This window comes from Numida meleagris, chromosome 14 (assembly GCF_002078875.1).
Source record: "Numida meleagris isolate 19003 breed g44 Domestic line chromosome 14, NumMel1.0, whole genome shotgun sequence".
In the NCBI taxonomy this organism is placed as follows: domain Eukaryota; kingdom Metazoa; phylum Chordata; class Aves; order Galliformes; family Numididae; genus Numida; species Numida meleagris.
The window spans coordinates 11,290,985-11,305,218 of record NC_034422.1 but is presented as its reverse complement, the minus strand read 5'-3'; the positions used below and the strand labels follow the sequence as shown (position 1 = coordinate 11,305,218).

General features: G+C 48.3%; 1 protein-coding gene across 6 annotated transcripts in view; it reads left to right on the top strand.

Moving 5' to 3' along the window:
* The window catches only part of HORMAD2 (HORMA domain containing 2), a 32,800-nt gene extending 19,165 nt beyond the window's left edge, over positions 1-13,635 (top strand). For 3 of the 6 annotated variants that reach the window (XM_021413231.1, XM_021413232.1, XM_021413234.1), the window contains one exon: positions 7,458-7,796. In XM_021413231.1, coding sequence (XP_021268906.1) covers positions 7,458-7,562 — 105 coding nt within the window. In that variant the 3' untranslated portion in view covers positions 7,563-7,796. Of the gene's footprint in view, positions 1-7,457; positions 9,635-9,819 lie in introns of those variants that run through there. The other 3 variants (XM_021413235.1, XM_021413236.1, XM_021413233.1) reach the window with 3 other exon arrangements.

Sequence of the window (14,234 nt, the reverse complement as noted above, 5' to 3'; positions counted from 1 at the left end):
AGGAGAGCTGCTTTCCCCTGGCTTTCTGGGGTCGGTCAGCTTGGGGTGCGTGGGGCTCGGGAACCACCTGGCCGGGGCCGTGCAGCTCTCCCTTCTTTTGGCAGACCTAGGCCATGGAGCTCGCGCTGCTAGTGCACGACAAGTGTTAGGTTTCCACCCAAAGAGCACCTTGAACTAGCTCTCATAAAAATTGCTCACATACCAGTGCTACCATGGGGGAGCGGGCATGGCTGGTTGGTGAGGGCGAGGCGGGCCGGGGGGACCTCACCCTGCTGGTGCTGCAGCGTGGGTGTGCGGCTCAGCCCAGGGGCTGGGCTGTCGGTGCTGAGCCCTGCACCGTTACGTGCTGAGGCTGAGGTTATTGAAACCAACAGAAGCAATCCCGAGTATTCCAGAATTTGGTGTCGGTGCAAGGGTTTGATATTCAGAAAGTGGTGCATTAAAAAAATCCAGTACAGTCGCGAGGCGTTTTTGGGAATTTGGACTGCCCCGTTGCTGCTCTTTATGTGAGTGGACTGCTTTATTCCTTCTATTCCTCAGTTATCAAAATCCAGAACTATGCTTTTGGAACCGAGTTTATTGTTCATTATTTTCCTGACCTACAGCTCTTCAGGAAAACCAGGAATGGAAGCATTAAAGGCTTATTTTTATCTATACGACATGGGAGAAGCAGAGGCTGCAGATCTGCCAAAAGAGAAAGAACTATTTCTGTCCTGTTAGAACTATGACTGCTGTTTAATAATGGCCACGGATCGTCTCTGACAGGGCTTTTCAGATTGGAGAAAAATTTACATGTACTCAACTTGCTTGTTATCTGCAATCTAATGATTGATGATACTTAGGATCAAATGAGAGATTGCCCTTTCCCAGCAAAGCATCTCTGTACTTAATCCTCCAGAGTTAGACACCAGCATGTAAATTAGCCCACCTCTGCTGACTTGAGGAGAGTTTTTGTGATTGCATCAGCCATGGGTTTGTCCCAGTGTGCTATCTTTATGCGTCTTGCTCGTTTCCACTGGCATTCTAGCCGTTGTGATCTGAAGAGCTGTGTAAAATAGGGAATTGCTGCCCATTGATTTATTTTGTAGAAGTCTGCTGATGGGAGTGGGGTCCTGCACTGAACGTAAGATAACTTTTTGAAGACTTCAGCATAGTCCTTTACCCTCTTGTGAATCCTTTAATGGTCTCGTCCCGCAAATTGATTTTTGTCAGCTTTGTCTTCATGTAAGCAAACATATAACAGTGAAATGAGTTTGGAATGGAATAGTTCTAGAAGATGAGTAAAAGCTGACCATGTGGATGCCTCTGCAGGCTTTATCTCCCATCAGCAAGCTGTGGGCTGAAGTTCTGGGGTGGTCCTTGAAGCACAGTCTCATTGCACAGTGCAGCAGTCGTGCAGAGCCCTGAGTTGTCCCAGACCGAGCCTGTGCCAGAGCTGGAAGTGGTGTGGCTGCATCAGCACAGAACAGTTCTGCCTCCTGTTTTTTTGGCTTCATTAGCCAAAAACAGGGCCAGACACTGCTCATGCTGCTGAGATGGCTGTGTTTGTGCTACCAGACTACAGCGGGACACAGTAAGTGTGCTGAGGATTAGCCTTGTGTGAACACAACGGTTTGAATCACTGATAGCCCGGGGGCTCCACGCTGCGAGTCAGCACCTGGCTGTGTGGCACAGCTCTCTTAACTGGAGCTGTTTGAAAGTTAGAGAGATCCATTTGCCTAAATGTTGTAAAAGAGTGCTGTTTTAGACCATGGATGGTGGTTTGTCTGGCCAGCTGCTGCTCCCCATGCTGAAGTCTTGGGTACCTGGCGACATCCTCTTTCTCTGAGAGACTGTGGCAGCAATGGAAGCCAGTGTGAGCAGGCTTTCGTGCCTGACACACTATGAGCAGTATGTTTTGTTTGCCAGCGGTCAGCATCCTCTTGGTGCCCAGGGCCATGCTAATGCTGCTGGAGATCCTTGTGCCTTTGCTAAGCTTCAGAGTTGCATGCGACTTCTGTCTGAAAGTGAAGGTCAGCACAAGTGGATCCAGTTGCAGAATAACAACTTGAAGATCAAGACCTTTGTTGTCTGATTTTTCCCAGGCAAGCCACTTTTACAATTGCCATGACAGAAAGCAGTTTAAGGGTGAAGTCTGCCATTTGCCGAGCAATAGGAAGCATTTTTCTGTGGCAATGTCATTATCTTGAACTTTTGCAGTAAAGGAAAAAAAAAGAGAGGTTTATCTCTAGCTGTCTATCAAGCGAACTGTATCTGATGAGAAGTTCCCAGAACATTTTCTCCTCCAAACCAGCTGAGGCTACACAGACCCAAACAAAGAAGAGAGAAAGATTCAGAGATGAGCTAGCCTCTCTCCTTCCTGTTAGCTCAGGCCATTCTGGGAGGAGTGACGGGGAGGTCAGGAAATTCCTGGCTTCTCTGCATTCACATCCGACCTTTAGCTGGATCTGGGGCTGTTCATCCCTTGCATGAGTTATTCCTGACTAGTGTGTGTGAAACAGCTTCCTAGCGATCTCTTCATTCAGAGGTGATGCTCATCACCCCAGAGGTGGGGGAAGATTTAACTCGTGCCCTCAGATTGCCTTTCAGCTACCCCAGGGACATCCAGAGGAAGACACGGAGCCTCCACACTGGATGCCTTTACATATGTTCATAATGTACACACTAACAACCAGACAGACCTCTAGACAAATCTGCACAAAGTAAGGTTGGGTAGGTCTGATATCCCACGAGGGGCTAAGCTGCATGGTAGCTTCATAGGCTGTGAGAGAGAGTCTTTGCTTTTCACCTCCTGGGTTACAGTGCAGTAAATCTCACAATGGGATGTCTCCCAGTGCAGAAGCTTACAGGCCAACTGAGGGGCCTGGTGGAGGCTACATGGAGAGAGACTGGTGCTTTTTTTTTTTAATCAGGTATTTTTGAACAATTTGTTTTCATAGTCTGGAAAGATCTGTTCACAGTCCTTTAAAAGCAACAAGATGCATGAGACACAGCGTAGGCCTGTGAGACTTTGTCTGCAAAAAGGAAATTGCGTTGGATGGCAGAGATTTTTAACAGTGAACTATGGAAAAGGAAGAGGACCAGTGGTAATCAGTGATGCCTTGGCATGGTTTCCTGGGGACAGAAATGTGGCAAGTTTCCACAGATGCATCACAGTGAGCGTCTTTCATCCTTCCACCTGCGTAATTTGGCTTTCATGCTTACCAGCGTGATTCTCCTCCACTTGGTACAGATGAAAATCAGGATTAGTTCTACTGATGTCAGTGCCTTAGGTTTTCTGGAAACTGATAGGAGATCAGTCAGCGCTGAGCCCTGCGCCGAGCTTTAACCTCTGTGCCGCCTTCGCAGAATGGCAGAGGTGAGAAGACCTGGAGACCACATAGAGCAGCCTACGTGCTCAGGGCAGGGTCAGCACCTTGGCCAGTCGCATTTTGAATACCTCCAGGGATGGAGGCTCCGCCAACCCCCTGCACAACCTGTGCCAGTATTTGGTCACGATCGTAGTCAAGAACAGCTCTTCCTTATGTTTAAATGGGATTTGCTTCATTTTGGTTTGCTTTTCCTTTGGTCCCTTTGCTGCACACCACCAAGCGCCTCGATTGTGCCGTGCTTGGAGCAGCCAGCTGTCAGTGAACTGCCTTCACTCAGAGAGAGATGTCCATCACCGGGCATGCCTCCGGTTTTGGGGCTGCATTTAAAGAGCCACTGGTTTGGTTTTTGCAAGTGGCAATGTTTGCTGTGCTACCGAGTCATGTTATCTGCAGCCGAAATCACAAGATGCATCAGGCATTGGCCCTCTCTGATGAGGGCTTCCTAATGATGATCAGTGTTCCCTGCTAGATGTACTTGCTGCCCTGGCAGCGAAGGATTGTTTTGCCTTGTTTCACCAGCTAAGTCTTGTATCTCAGTCCTTATTCTTCGGGCTTGCTTGATGGAACTGGGCTTCCTTTGACATTCATGTGCTTCTGAATTTGTTAGGATAGTTACAACATACCACATTAAACACTCCGTGTCCTGACAAAGAGAGCTCTTCTGAGGACATAAAATTTACAGAGTGCCAAACCTCAGCATGGGGCAGGCCATGCACAAAGGGGGGACACAGCTGAATGCTCTTGTGCTATTCTAGCTTTTCTACATAGGATGCCTTCGGAAGCAAAATACATGCCAGAAGAGCTGTGAATTTGCCTCAATTTATGTTGGGAATTTTTGGCCGGAATACATGGGGACACTGGGGATTGAAAATTGCAGAAACTGATTTTGTCTATCTAAGAATAGGAGTGTAACCATAGTCTGCTCGTTCTGATCCATCCACCAGTCTGCCTTGGGAGGGCTTTAATCTGAAGTCTGATCTATTTTTAGCCTGATATCCAGACAACATGCAGCTGTCCTTTTAGCTTTATGCCAGAAATAAGCAACACTTGCATGATTCACAACTTAGCTGTAACTGTACAGAAAAAATCTGTGGCAAAATTATGACGGTTTTGCACATAGCGCAGTACTGTAAAACAAAGGAGATTCAAACTCATCGCATCTTTGTGCTATGACCTAGACCCGGAGCTATGACTCGGTCTGGGAGTCAGGAGGTCACAGCTCTGTTCCTGAGCTCGTTCCCCCATCAGCACTGTCCCTGGTGAGGGCCTTGTGGCACTTGGCTCCACACCTGAGGGGAGCTGAGGCCCTGCAGTGGTTGTGCAAGACAAAAACCAACATTCGTACAGCCTGAGCTCTCCTATCGGTTCTTCGAAGCCAGCCGTCCCAGGGTATGGGAAAAATTAGAATTAATCAACTTTGGGAGGCTTTGATTGTATGTTTAGTCAATGGGAGGGATTTCCTGCTTTTTACCGCACCGTTTAAGAGGTTTACTTTCTGGTTAAAGTCAAATAAACACACGTAGGGTCTGACTTAATCCCATTTAGAGCGCATTGCTGGGGAAGAAGCCCAAGTGTTTGGTTAGGGTAGGAACCTGGAAGTTGGGCCCGGGGTCTGATCCTGCCTCTGAGCTCATACGTGAACTTGTGGCAGGGCAGGAGCAGGACAGGACATGTTGGCTTCGGTGAAATGCCTCACACGTTTGACGTCTTGTTCATTCAAAAGATGAATAGTGCGTGCCTACAGCGCTTGATGACTTGCATAGATGTTTTTACTCCTAATCTCCAGGTTCCTGTTAAATGGCAGTTCTGCTTGTGGTAAAGGGAAGGAGAGCATGCACGGAGAGAGAGTTGTGGCTGCTCCTTGTGGCTGTTTCTCCTGCCTCAAAAGCATCCCATCCATGTAGAATATTGAGGAGAAGTAAGAAAGGGGTAAAAACTCTAAGTCTCTGTGTATCCATTCCTCGATAGAGGCAATAAAAGCACCAGCTGTGGCTGAGGTGCTCTCTGTGAGGTTTGGGCTAGAACAGGAGAGCTGCCTCCCTCGGGTGACCAGGCCTGGAGACTGGGGATCATTGCTATACTTTGTTGTGCGGCCAGCAGGGCAGGGTACAAGGCTTGCAGCTGTGTTAGCACTGCAGAGTGTCTGGGTGCAGTGTTTCCACCCTCAGGGCCCTTTACTTCAAAAAAACCAAGCAGACAGGTTAAAATGATGCCAGGGAAAGGAAAGTAAATAACTGCCTGAAATGCCAGTTTGAGCAGCTGGATATCAGGTCAGGAGCTGTAACACAGAGATCCACTCATCGCCGTTTCCTCAAGCAAATACGCCATGGACAGCGCTGGAAGTCTTGTCAGAGCGAAGGAAAACCTGCCTCTCCCACTTTGGCACGTTCAGGATTTTTCTGTTTGCATGGAAAGGAAGTTGTTGTACTTTCTGCATTAGCCAATATCGTGTTGCTCATAATGAAGAGGAGGGAAGAGGGGAAGAAAAACAATTTGAAACACGATAGAGAGGCAGACGGAGGTGGTTTCAAACTGTTGTGCTGCTAACCCGTAATCAGAGTTATTTCACACATTGGGAAGACCATTGCTACGTAGAGATTACCGAAGCCTCATACCAAGGTCAGATAGAAAGAGAGCCTTGATGACGTGGGTGGGGAATTCTGTAATGACCACATTTTGTAATCTGGAGACCTTGTGCTTCTCTCCAGGATGTGTTCTGGAATAGCTCTTCATTAACTCCTTGTGCTTATCCTGCTTCAGGCACAGGGCTCCTCCTGGGTTTTAGAGAAACCAGAGCAAGCTGCTCTTATTTTGAATTAGCAACTTGTTTAGCACTATTTTCCCTCGTCATTCACCTTACTTTCGTCCAAATTAATTTTCTTTTGGAGGCAAAGCTGCAGTGTGTGCTATGGTGTGTCCCTTCGGTTCCGGGGGGAGCAAGAGAGGTCACATTGCCAGACTCTGTGCTTTGTCCCTTCTGGGTGGGCAGCAACACATGCTGCTCTCTGCAGCTCCATGTTATTATTATTATAGAGATGCAAATATGTCCTGTGATAACAAGAATAAGCGAGTTTGCTGTTTACATGGCACAGCCAACACTTCAGCTGTCGTTCTGGACGTCCATCTGTCTGTGAGCTGTCTGAATTGCCTGTACCATTCACCCTCTTGTATTCTAGCATATATTTTTTAGTTCTTTTTAGGCTTTTGCTTTGTAGGCCTCTGGATGTTCTTGAGAGGGGCTTGTGTCTTCCTAGAGGGAAATTAAGCCTCCTGAAACAGAGCTTGTTTTGCTTAGTTATTTTTCACAAATTCACAAATAGTCTTTGGACTCAGAGACCAATCAACTCACACTGAAATTCCATGGTGCACAGACACATGTACTGTATGTCTTGTCCTGAAAGGCTGTTTCCAGTGGTTGCAAATGTGATACTCATGCCTCTCTTCAAGGGGATTATATACAGGAGGGGAATCAACTTATTACACGGGTAGATAGTGATAGGACAAGGATGAATGGTTTTAAGCTCAAGGAGGGAAGGTTTAGACTGGATGTCAGGGGGAAGTTTTCACAAGGAGAGTGGTGCAGTGCTGGAACAGGCTGCCCAGAGAGGCTGTGGGTGCCCATCCCTGGAGGTGTTCAGGACCAGGTTGGATGGGGCCCTGGGCAGCCTGCTCTGGTATTAGATCTGGAGGTTGGCGGCCCTGCCTCTGGCAGGGGGGTGGAACTTGGTGATCCTTGGGGTCCCTTCCAACCCAAGCCATTCCATGATTCTATGATTATCTCATGTTGGTGAAGAAGGATTCTGCCCCATAAGCTACTGTATTTCTCAAAGATCTCCTTGCTTCTTTTATTGTCTTCAGGCTGTGGGGCCAAACCTGTTGCTTTCACAAACCTTAGCATCTCAGCTCCAGTGAGCGTTCCAGTTTTTGAATCCTTGCCTAATGGCTTTTACTGGAGAACAAGATCACACTGAATAAACCTGAGAGGATCCAGGAAAACGCATTGTAGATTTGGAAGTTGTGTTTCTTGACTTGTCTAACAGGAGCCTGTACCGTGAGAATGATCACCGCTTCTGATGGTTCTTACAGATAAGCTGCCTGAACCTTGCGTTTAGCCAGGAAGAGGTAATAGGACCCAAGAAGAAAAGGAAGGTCAGTGAACCAGAGAAGCTGCTTCTGGAAGGCAGGAAATGATGTTTGTTCTGACACACAATGCATTTTAGAAGGTGTGAGTTTGTGTTGTCATCTGACTGGTAAAGACCTTAATTCTCTCCTCATATTTAACTCTCCGCATACCACATGTATTTCTGCATGCTTACTTGTCTAGTACAAAGTTTGGATTGCAAAGAGCCAGCAGGCACCACGCTGTCATGACTGTAGACCAACAGCACTTGTTTTGTGTTCTAAAGTTGAGGATTGATGATTCCATGTGAGCAGTGTCCGTGTGCTTCTTTCTGTCTGTCTCCCTCCCTCCCACCACATGCACATCCCACTGGCTAAATTTGCTCCTCTCCAGCTGGGCTGTCCTTTGCCAATATGTTATCAATATCAACAGCACTATTTCAGGATGAACTCTCTGAGATATCGATGCCAGCAAACAAAGTCTCATGATTCATTAGATTGTGCTTCATTCTATCTACTCTTTCCGGACTGTAGATTTTATTTTTTTTTCAGAGAAGGGTTTTTATCTATATTGAATGCAGAGATAAAGTAATCTATACACATTTTCTGCTGCTGCTGCTGAATGTTTTTTTTTCTGACTCTGCAAGTAGTGTTGCTATGGCTACAATATCAACTTAATTCTAAAGCAGCAATCCACTTTGTACCAGGAGGCATAGTTAGCCAATGCAGCTTGTGTTGAAATACACCATGTTTCAAACCTAACTTTTATAAAGGTACCTCTTGATGGCAAATATAGGTAAAGAGAGCAGCAGCAGTGAAATAAAAAACTTCTGTGTCCTTTGGAGCAAAGGTGCTGTGTTTTCTGGCATGCAGATTGCCTGGCTGACACCCTGCCAAGTTATTACTGGAGAGGTGCAAAAACCTAATGGTTATTACTGGAGTGGAGCAAAATGATCTTAATTAGTCTTAAACATTTCTAAAAAGATATTCAGAGAACAAACTCTGCGTTACTTTATACCTAAGAAAAGAGAGAACTGACAGCTGAAGCACTGAAGAAAAAACCATCTTCCCCACACTCAGTTGATCTTACAGGGATGGAGAAATAAGAGCACCAGAATGCAACAGAGCAGTGTCCCTGGTAATATAGCAGCATTTCTGACACACAACAGAGATATTTCAGGTTGGGGTTTGAAGAGCAGCAGTGGTTTTGGGTGCAAGGTGTTCCTTTTGTGGCATACATCAGCTCCACAGAAGGGAGAGAGGATTGCCTGGCAGGTACCTGAAGCCAGATGCAGGCTTCTCAGCACCCAGAGGAGGTGGCAGACTTGGGGGGGGTACAGCCCTAAATGTTCAGCCGAGCTCCTCCAGGTAGCTGAGCGAGGCATTGCAATCCTCATTCTAATGCCACCCCTGTCCTTCCTCGGGCAGACAGACCGCTGGCAGCCCCTGAGCCTGCAGCAGAGTCTGGCAGGTTTCGTGGCCCGATGCCTGTTTCACAAAACTTGCAGAACGTGAGAGTTCTCCATTTTATCCTCACTTTCAGTCCCGGGTCCTCACATTTGCACCTGTGGCCTAGTAAGCCAGTTTGTTCACATGCCAGAGCAAACCAGAAAGCTTCCTTCTGCCCGGATTTTGTAATGATATTTACTCTCATGCCTGCACATCCATGGGAGGCCTGCGTTCTTTGAGCACAGCTACAGCTCGGGACCTGCCTTGACCTGAAAGCTGTGCCCTGGTGCTCCTGGAGGTTGTGGTTCCGTGTTAATTCATCCTGCCGGCTCCTGCCTGCCCCCAGAGCCTCATTATGTTGTCGTATCGTGCGTCGAGGAGAAAGACAAACAAGCCTGTGGTTATGGCTACTAAAGGGAAGCCTGTCAGCTTGCCTTGTGCACACCGGAGAATGCAAAGTGTCCTGCCCCGCAATGAAAGTGAAGGAGGCTGTCTCATGTTACCACACAGCGAGAGTTGAGCACGCAGGCACCGCGAGTGAATCCGCAGCGGTGTGCTGTGCTGTCCTGCCTGCAGCCATGGCCCGAGGCTCGGCTGTCTCAGTGCGAGCTGCCTCGGAATCAGCTCTTTTACGGTAACGACTTCTAGTCATTTTCATTTCAGGCTCGGTTAGAAATAAAGCGACTTGTGATGAACTGCCGCAGCAAGCGTCTGATTTTTCTTTCCCACAAGCTTGTGGTTACCATCAGATTCTAAGAAAACTCTTTCCACTGCAGATTGGAATCATCTAAGCCACTTAACACGTATCCTTTTATTTATTGGTGATTCTGCTCGGCCAGCTAAAGGTAAAGAAAAACCCACCCTTTTTCTTGTTTTTCAGGCACATTTCTAGTTAACGCTCACGAACTGACTTAATGCGTGTTACACATCGTCAACCTGATTCACTACTGACATAAAACAGAAGCGATTCGTTAGTAACGGTCCCTCGCCAATTAATGAGCATTTGAACAACTTTCTTCAAAGATCATCGTCCTCCCCCCAGCGCATCTCTTGGCAAGTCCCTCGATGCTTACAGTAATTATGTGCGTGCAGTGAAAGGAGACTGTTACCTCTTAAAGCAAAATGAATATGTGATCTTTGTGTTAACATAACAATGAGTAATACAAAGAATCACAGACATCCTCCCTTTGATCTGCAGGGGGATGCAAACAGCAATTAAGATGACGAGCCGTTCTAAAACCCAGAATATTGGGAACGTTCCACCGGGGGGAAAGCGATTGCTTCGAGGGGATCTCAGGAAAGCAGTGAGGAAGGGGAGCCCTTCCCAGCCCTGGTGAATGCAGGGCTCTGGGCACACGTGGCGTGGGCATCCTTCCACCTGCCGAGCCGCAAACAGGTTGGCGGTGCTTCTGAAAACCGTTCCCTCTTTCTGGGATAGCGTTTAACAAGAAGAGTGGTATCTCTGTTTCAAATTGAAAGTCAAACTGCAGTCAAACGGAAAACGTTCAGCATTGTCTCAACCACATCCTTCAATACACTGCCCGCAACGAGAAAATAACCCCGACCCCCGGTGCCGCGCCGTGATCTCAGGGACAGGTGTCAATTTGGTTTTAACGCGAAGGCTGAGGATTCTTTTGGGATTTCCACCGCTGCGTGAGATCTAGGAAATCAGCTAATCTGACTTTCGGGTTTGGAAGGAGCGCAGGAAGGAGAAACGAAACATGACCCACAGGTAGGAGAAGTGAAGGTACTTACTTCCACACTTTTAGAAAGTGTGAGGGTTAAGAGCTTTGACGTTGATTTCAGGGGAGCACGGAGGAGCCTGTGCCCGCAGTGGGACCCGCAGTGCACAGATGGTGTGTTGTCCAGCGCTGCCCAAATGGGACAGGCTATCATTTTTTCCCACTGTATTTCTGATGTCATACCCATGAAATATCTTGACTATCCCTGCTATAAATGGGACTGGAAATCAACCGGTATATTTCATGAGTCCAGTCCTAATAATGAACCTTTATCTGAAGAACTGTTCCTTCAGGTTATCCTCTCTTGGCTGGGACTTTAATCCTCAGACTTTCTGCATTTTTCCTCTTTAGTCAGCAGGTAAAGTATGTAGCCGTGGCTGCCTGAGCCGAGCGCCTGCATTTGTCGTGCCACAGAGCTGCCATTCTCAGGGGCCAAGATCTTCATGCCAGCAGCATCATGTCACCCCAATGGAATCCCACCCACGTGTGGTGCTGGGCAAAGTCTTTTTTGTTAATGGATGAGTAAAATTGCATCTGGCTTTTGTTGTCATCACGAGGTAAGTAAGAGGGATTTGCATCTGAGCTGGCACACTTTCTGTAGCCAGCTTCCAAGGCTAATTTCAGGCAGGTTGGCACGAATATCCTTTCTTTACACGGAGTCTGAGGCTCCAAAGCCTCGCAGGAGTTTTCCATAGGAAACACCGCCCTGGGTGTCCGTGTGCCAGATGTGCTCGCATGGCATTTCCCTGCGCATCAATGACCTACTGTTCCAGCACGGAATCGATCGGCCTTCTTGTGACGTGTTCTAAATACTTTGCTGGGAGATTTGTCATGTATAGGCTAGAAAAGTAGTAATTAAGGCACCCCCGGTGTAAGACATCCGCTGATTCAACGCCGTCTCGGTGATGTCTGGTCGGGCAGAGCAGTGGTACCACCATGCCCCTTGGCCAGAGGTGTCCTGCAAGGGCTCGAGACTCCGTGCCCAACCTCTGGACATCGTTGCCTTGTCTATTAGAGAGAGGATTTAACTCTGTTTAACACGTGTTAAGTAGGGGGTCTGTCATGCAGACCTACCCCCAAGCATCCTTCAGGAAGTTTTGGGTTGCTGCTGTTTACAGGAAAGCCCCAAGTCCTTCCATGGCTTTAGGGAAGCACTTACATGTGGGAGCAGTGCGGGCACGTACAGGATGCTGGTTGCTTTTATGGGCATGCCGTGATATATTCTGTGCATTTTACTTGTGTTTCTTTGCAGGACGTGCAGCGAGGGGATGTTTATTCTGATGAAAGTCTAGGGGTGATAACAGGAAACCAAGTTCTTTGTGCAGCAAATTGGCCTTGAATCACAAACCGATCTTTTTTTCTTTTCATCAACAGAGGGTAAGACTGTCTGAAACACAGGAACGTGATGTGTCCTGAAAACAGCGTGGCATTTGGAGCTGGCTGAGCTCTACCCAAACCTTTGCCAGCCTCAGAACCATGAATTGAATGTCAACCCAAGCAGGTGGCACACAGGCTGGGGAGCCATCAGGGGACAGTTGCTTTTTGTCCATAAAGACATTTGCTTACCAGTTCAGTTGAACCAGGAAGCTGAAACTGCATGTCCCCATGGGTAGGGCACAGCGCTGGGACTCAGGAGAGCTTCCTGCGTGCCCCAGGGGGGGCATTTCTGAGCACCTGATCGAGCTGTAGGTGTCCCACTTCACTGCAGGGGAGTTGGACTAGATGACCTTTGAAGATCCCTTCCAACTGAAATGATGCTATTATTTAGTGATACGGGGGCTTGGTGCACAAATCTCTTCCTCTCTTCCCTCCTGTAAAGAGTGCTGCCCGTGGGAGAAGGAGCACTACCCTGCGAGCCCTTGCAGAAGCTGCCATCACAAAGCTTTGATGCTGTTGGATGTCTATAGAGGCTTCCACGGTGTTCATAAAACAGCATAACGGGGTGCAGTTTCAATAAGAACCAGTCTTGCCAAAGTCGAGGAGCTCTGCTCGCACCCAAATAAAAAAAGAGGAGTTTCTCCCTGCTGCTCTGGTCAAAGCAGCCTGGCATTTGTGAGTTTGCTGAGCTCTGCTCACACCTAGAATCATGGGATCGTTAAGGCTGGAGAAAACCACTAAGATCCCCAAGCCCAAGCCCAACCCTTCCCCACCATGCCCACTGGTCATGTCCCCACATCCCCACAGATCTGGAACACCTCCAAGGACGGTGACTGTGCCAGTGCCCGACCATTCTGAGAAGAAGTGTTTCTTCATATCCAACCTGGTATCTCGAGCTGGTGCCTGCTGCAGCTCTTGGGTCTTCCCCCACACTGTACCAGTTTGGGTGTCACTCAGTGGAGGCACTCACCATTGCTATGGGGCCACAAAATCGGGGATCAGCAGGGCTTTGGTGGTCCCCCTTCAGTAGGAGCAGCACAGGCGGCTCAAGATGGCTTCAGTCTATCACTGGCTGGCTGGGTTTTCCTTCCAGCCCGCTCCTTGCTCTGCTTCCTATGGAGTCAATGAGCTGATGGAGCCAGGGGAATAATGAGTAGCGTCTTGGTGCCGTGGGACAGGGAGTGGACCTCGTCTGGGCTGTGACGAGGACCTCATCTGGGCACTGACCTGCCTGCAGAGCAGCCTGCAGCGGGCAGGAGGCCACACAAGGGAAACCCCAAAGTACCTTGGGGTCCTTCCATGGCGGTGAATCAGCGCAGGCTCCAGACATGAGGAAGGTGTGGGTAAGCGCGGCGGCTGGACAAAGCCTTGCTGCCTCCAGCAGCCAAGCATTTCCTTTGGCTTGCGGTCATTTGGCTGTTACCTGGCTTCCCTGCCGATGCAGTGGAATTATGCTGAGGTAAAAAGGGAAAGAATTGGGTCGGCCGCCTGATGACATTTCCTTTTTGATTTGTTTTTTCAATTTATTGCACAGAGAGCTTAACCTGGGCTTCGGGATGGGCAGAAATAGCCAAAAAGAAAAAGAAAAAGAAAAATAAAAAGAAAAAGAAAAAGAAAAAGAAAAAAGAAGCAAACAAACAAAAAAGCAAACAAACACGCTCAGCATCTCTGCACACATTGGGTCGGCCCAGGTGGGAGCACCCAAAGCCACGTAAAGTTTGGAGGAGCTCGGGAGCTGGGGTGACCTGCAGGCAGCCCGTGGGGCTCTGCAGAGCTCCGTGCAGAGCAGGGCCAGGCGTGGGCATGGCTCTGACAAAGCTGTGCCCATTTTCTGCTTTCAAAGAGGCATCAGCTCGCGTGCAAAGCGCCGTGCCGGCGGTGCTGGGGAGCACCGTTACCTGCTGGCTGCAGCCATCGCAGTGGATTGGCTGGCCTGCTTTCCTTTTCCCAGGCTGTTTTACAGAGTGCAGGCTCCGAGTTACTTGGCTACAAGAGATTTTTCTTCTCTGAAATTGGCAGCTGCTCATTCCAGAAGGGAATCAGCATATTTGGCCACTGCAAAGGAAGAGGGAAAACCATTATTTGTTCATTTCTCTTATTTAACTCTCCAGTGGGAGACACTGTACTTGGGTGACCTTCATTACTAAGGCATTGCTAAGGCTTCCCTTCGCTTAAA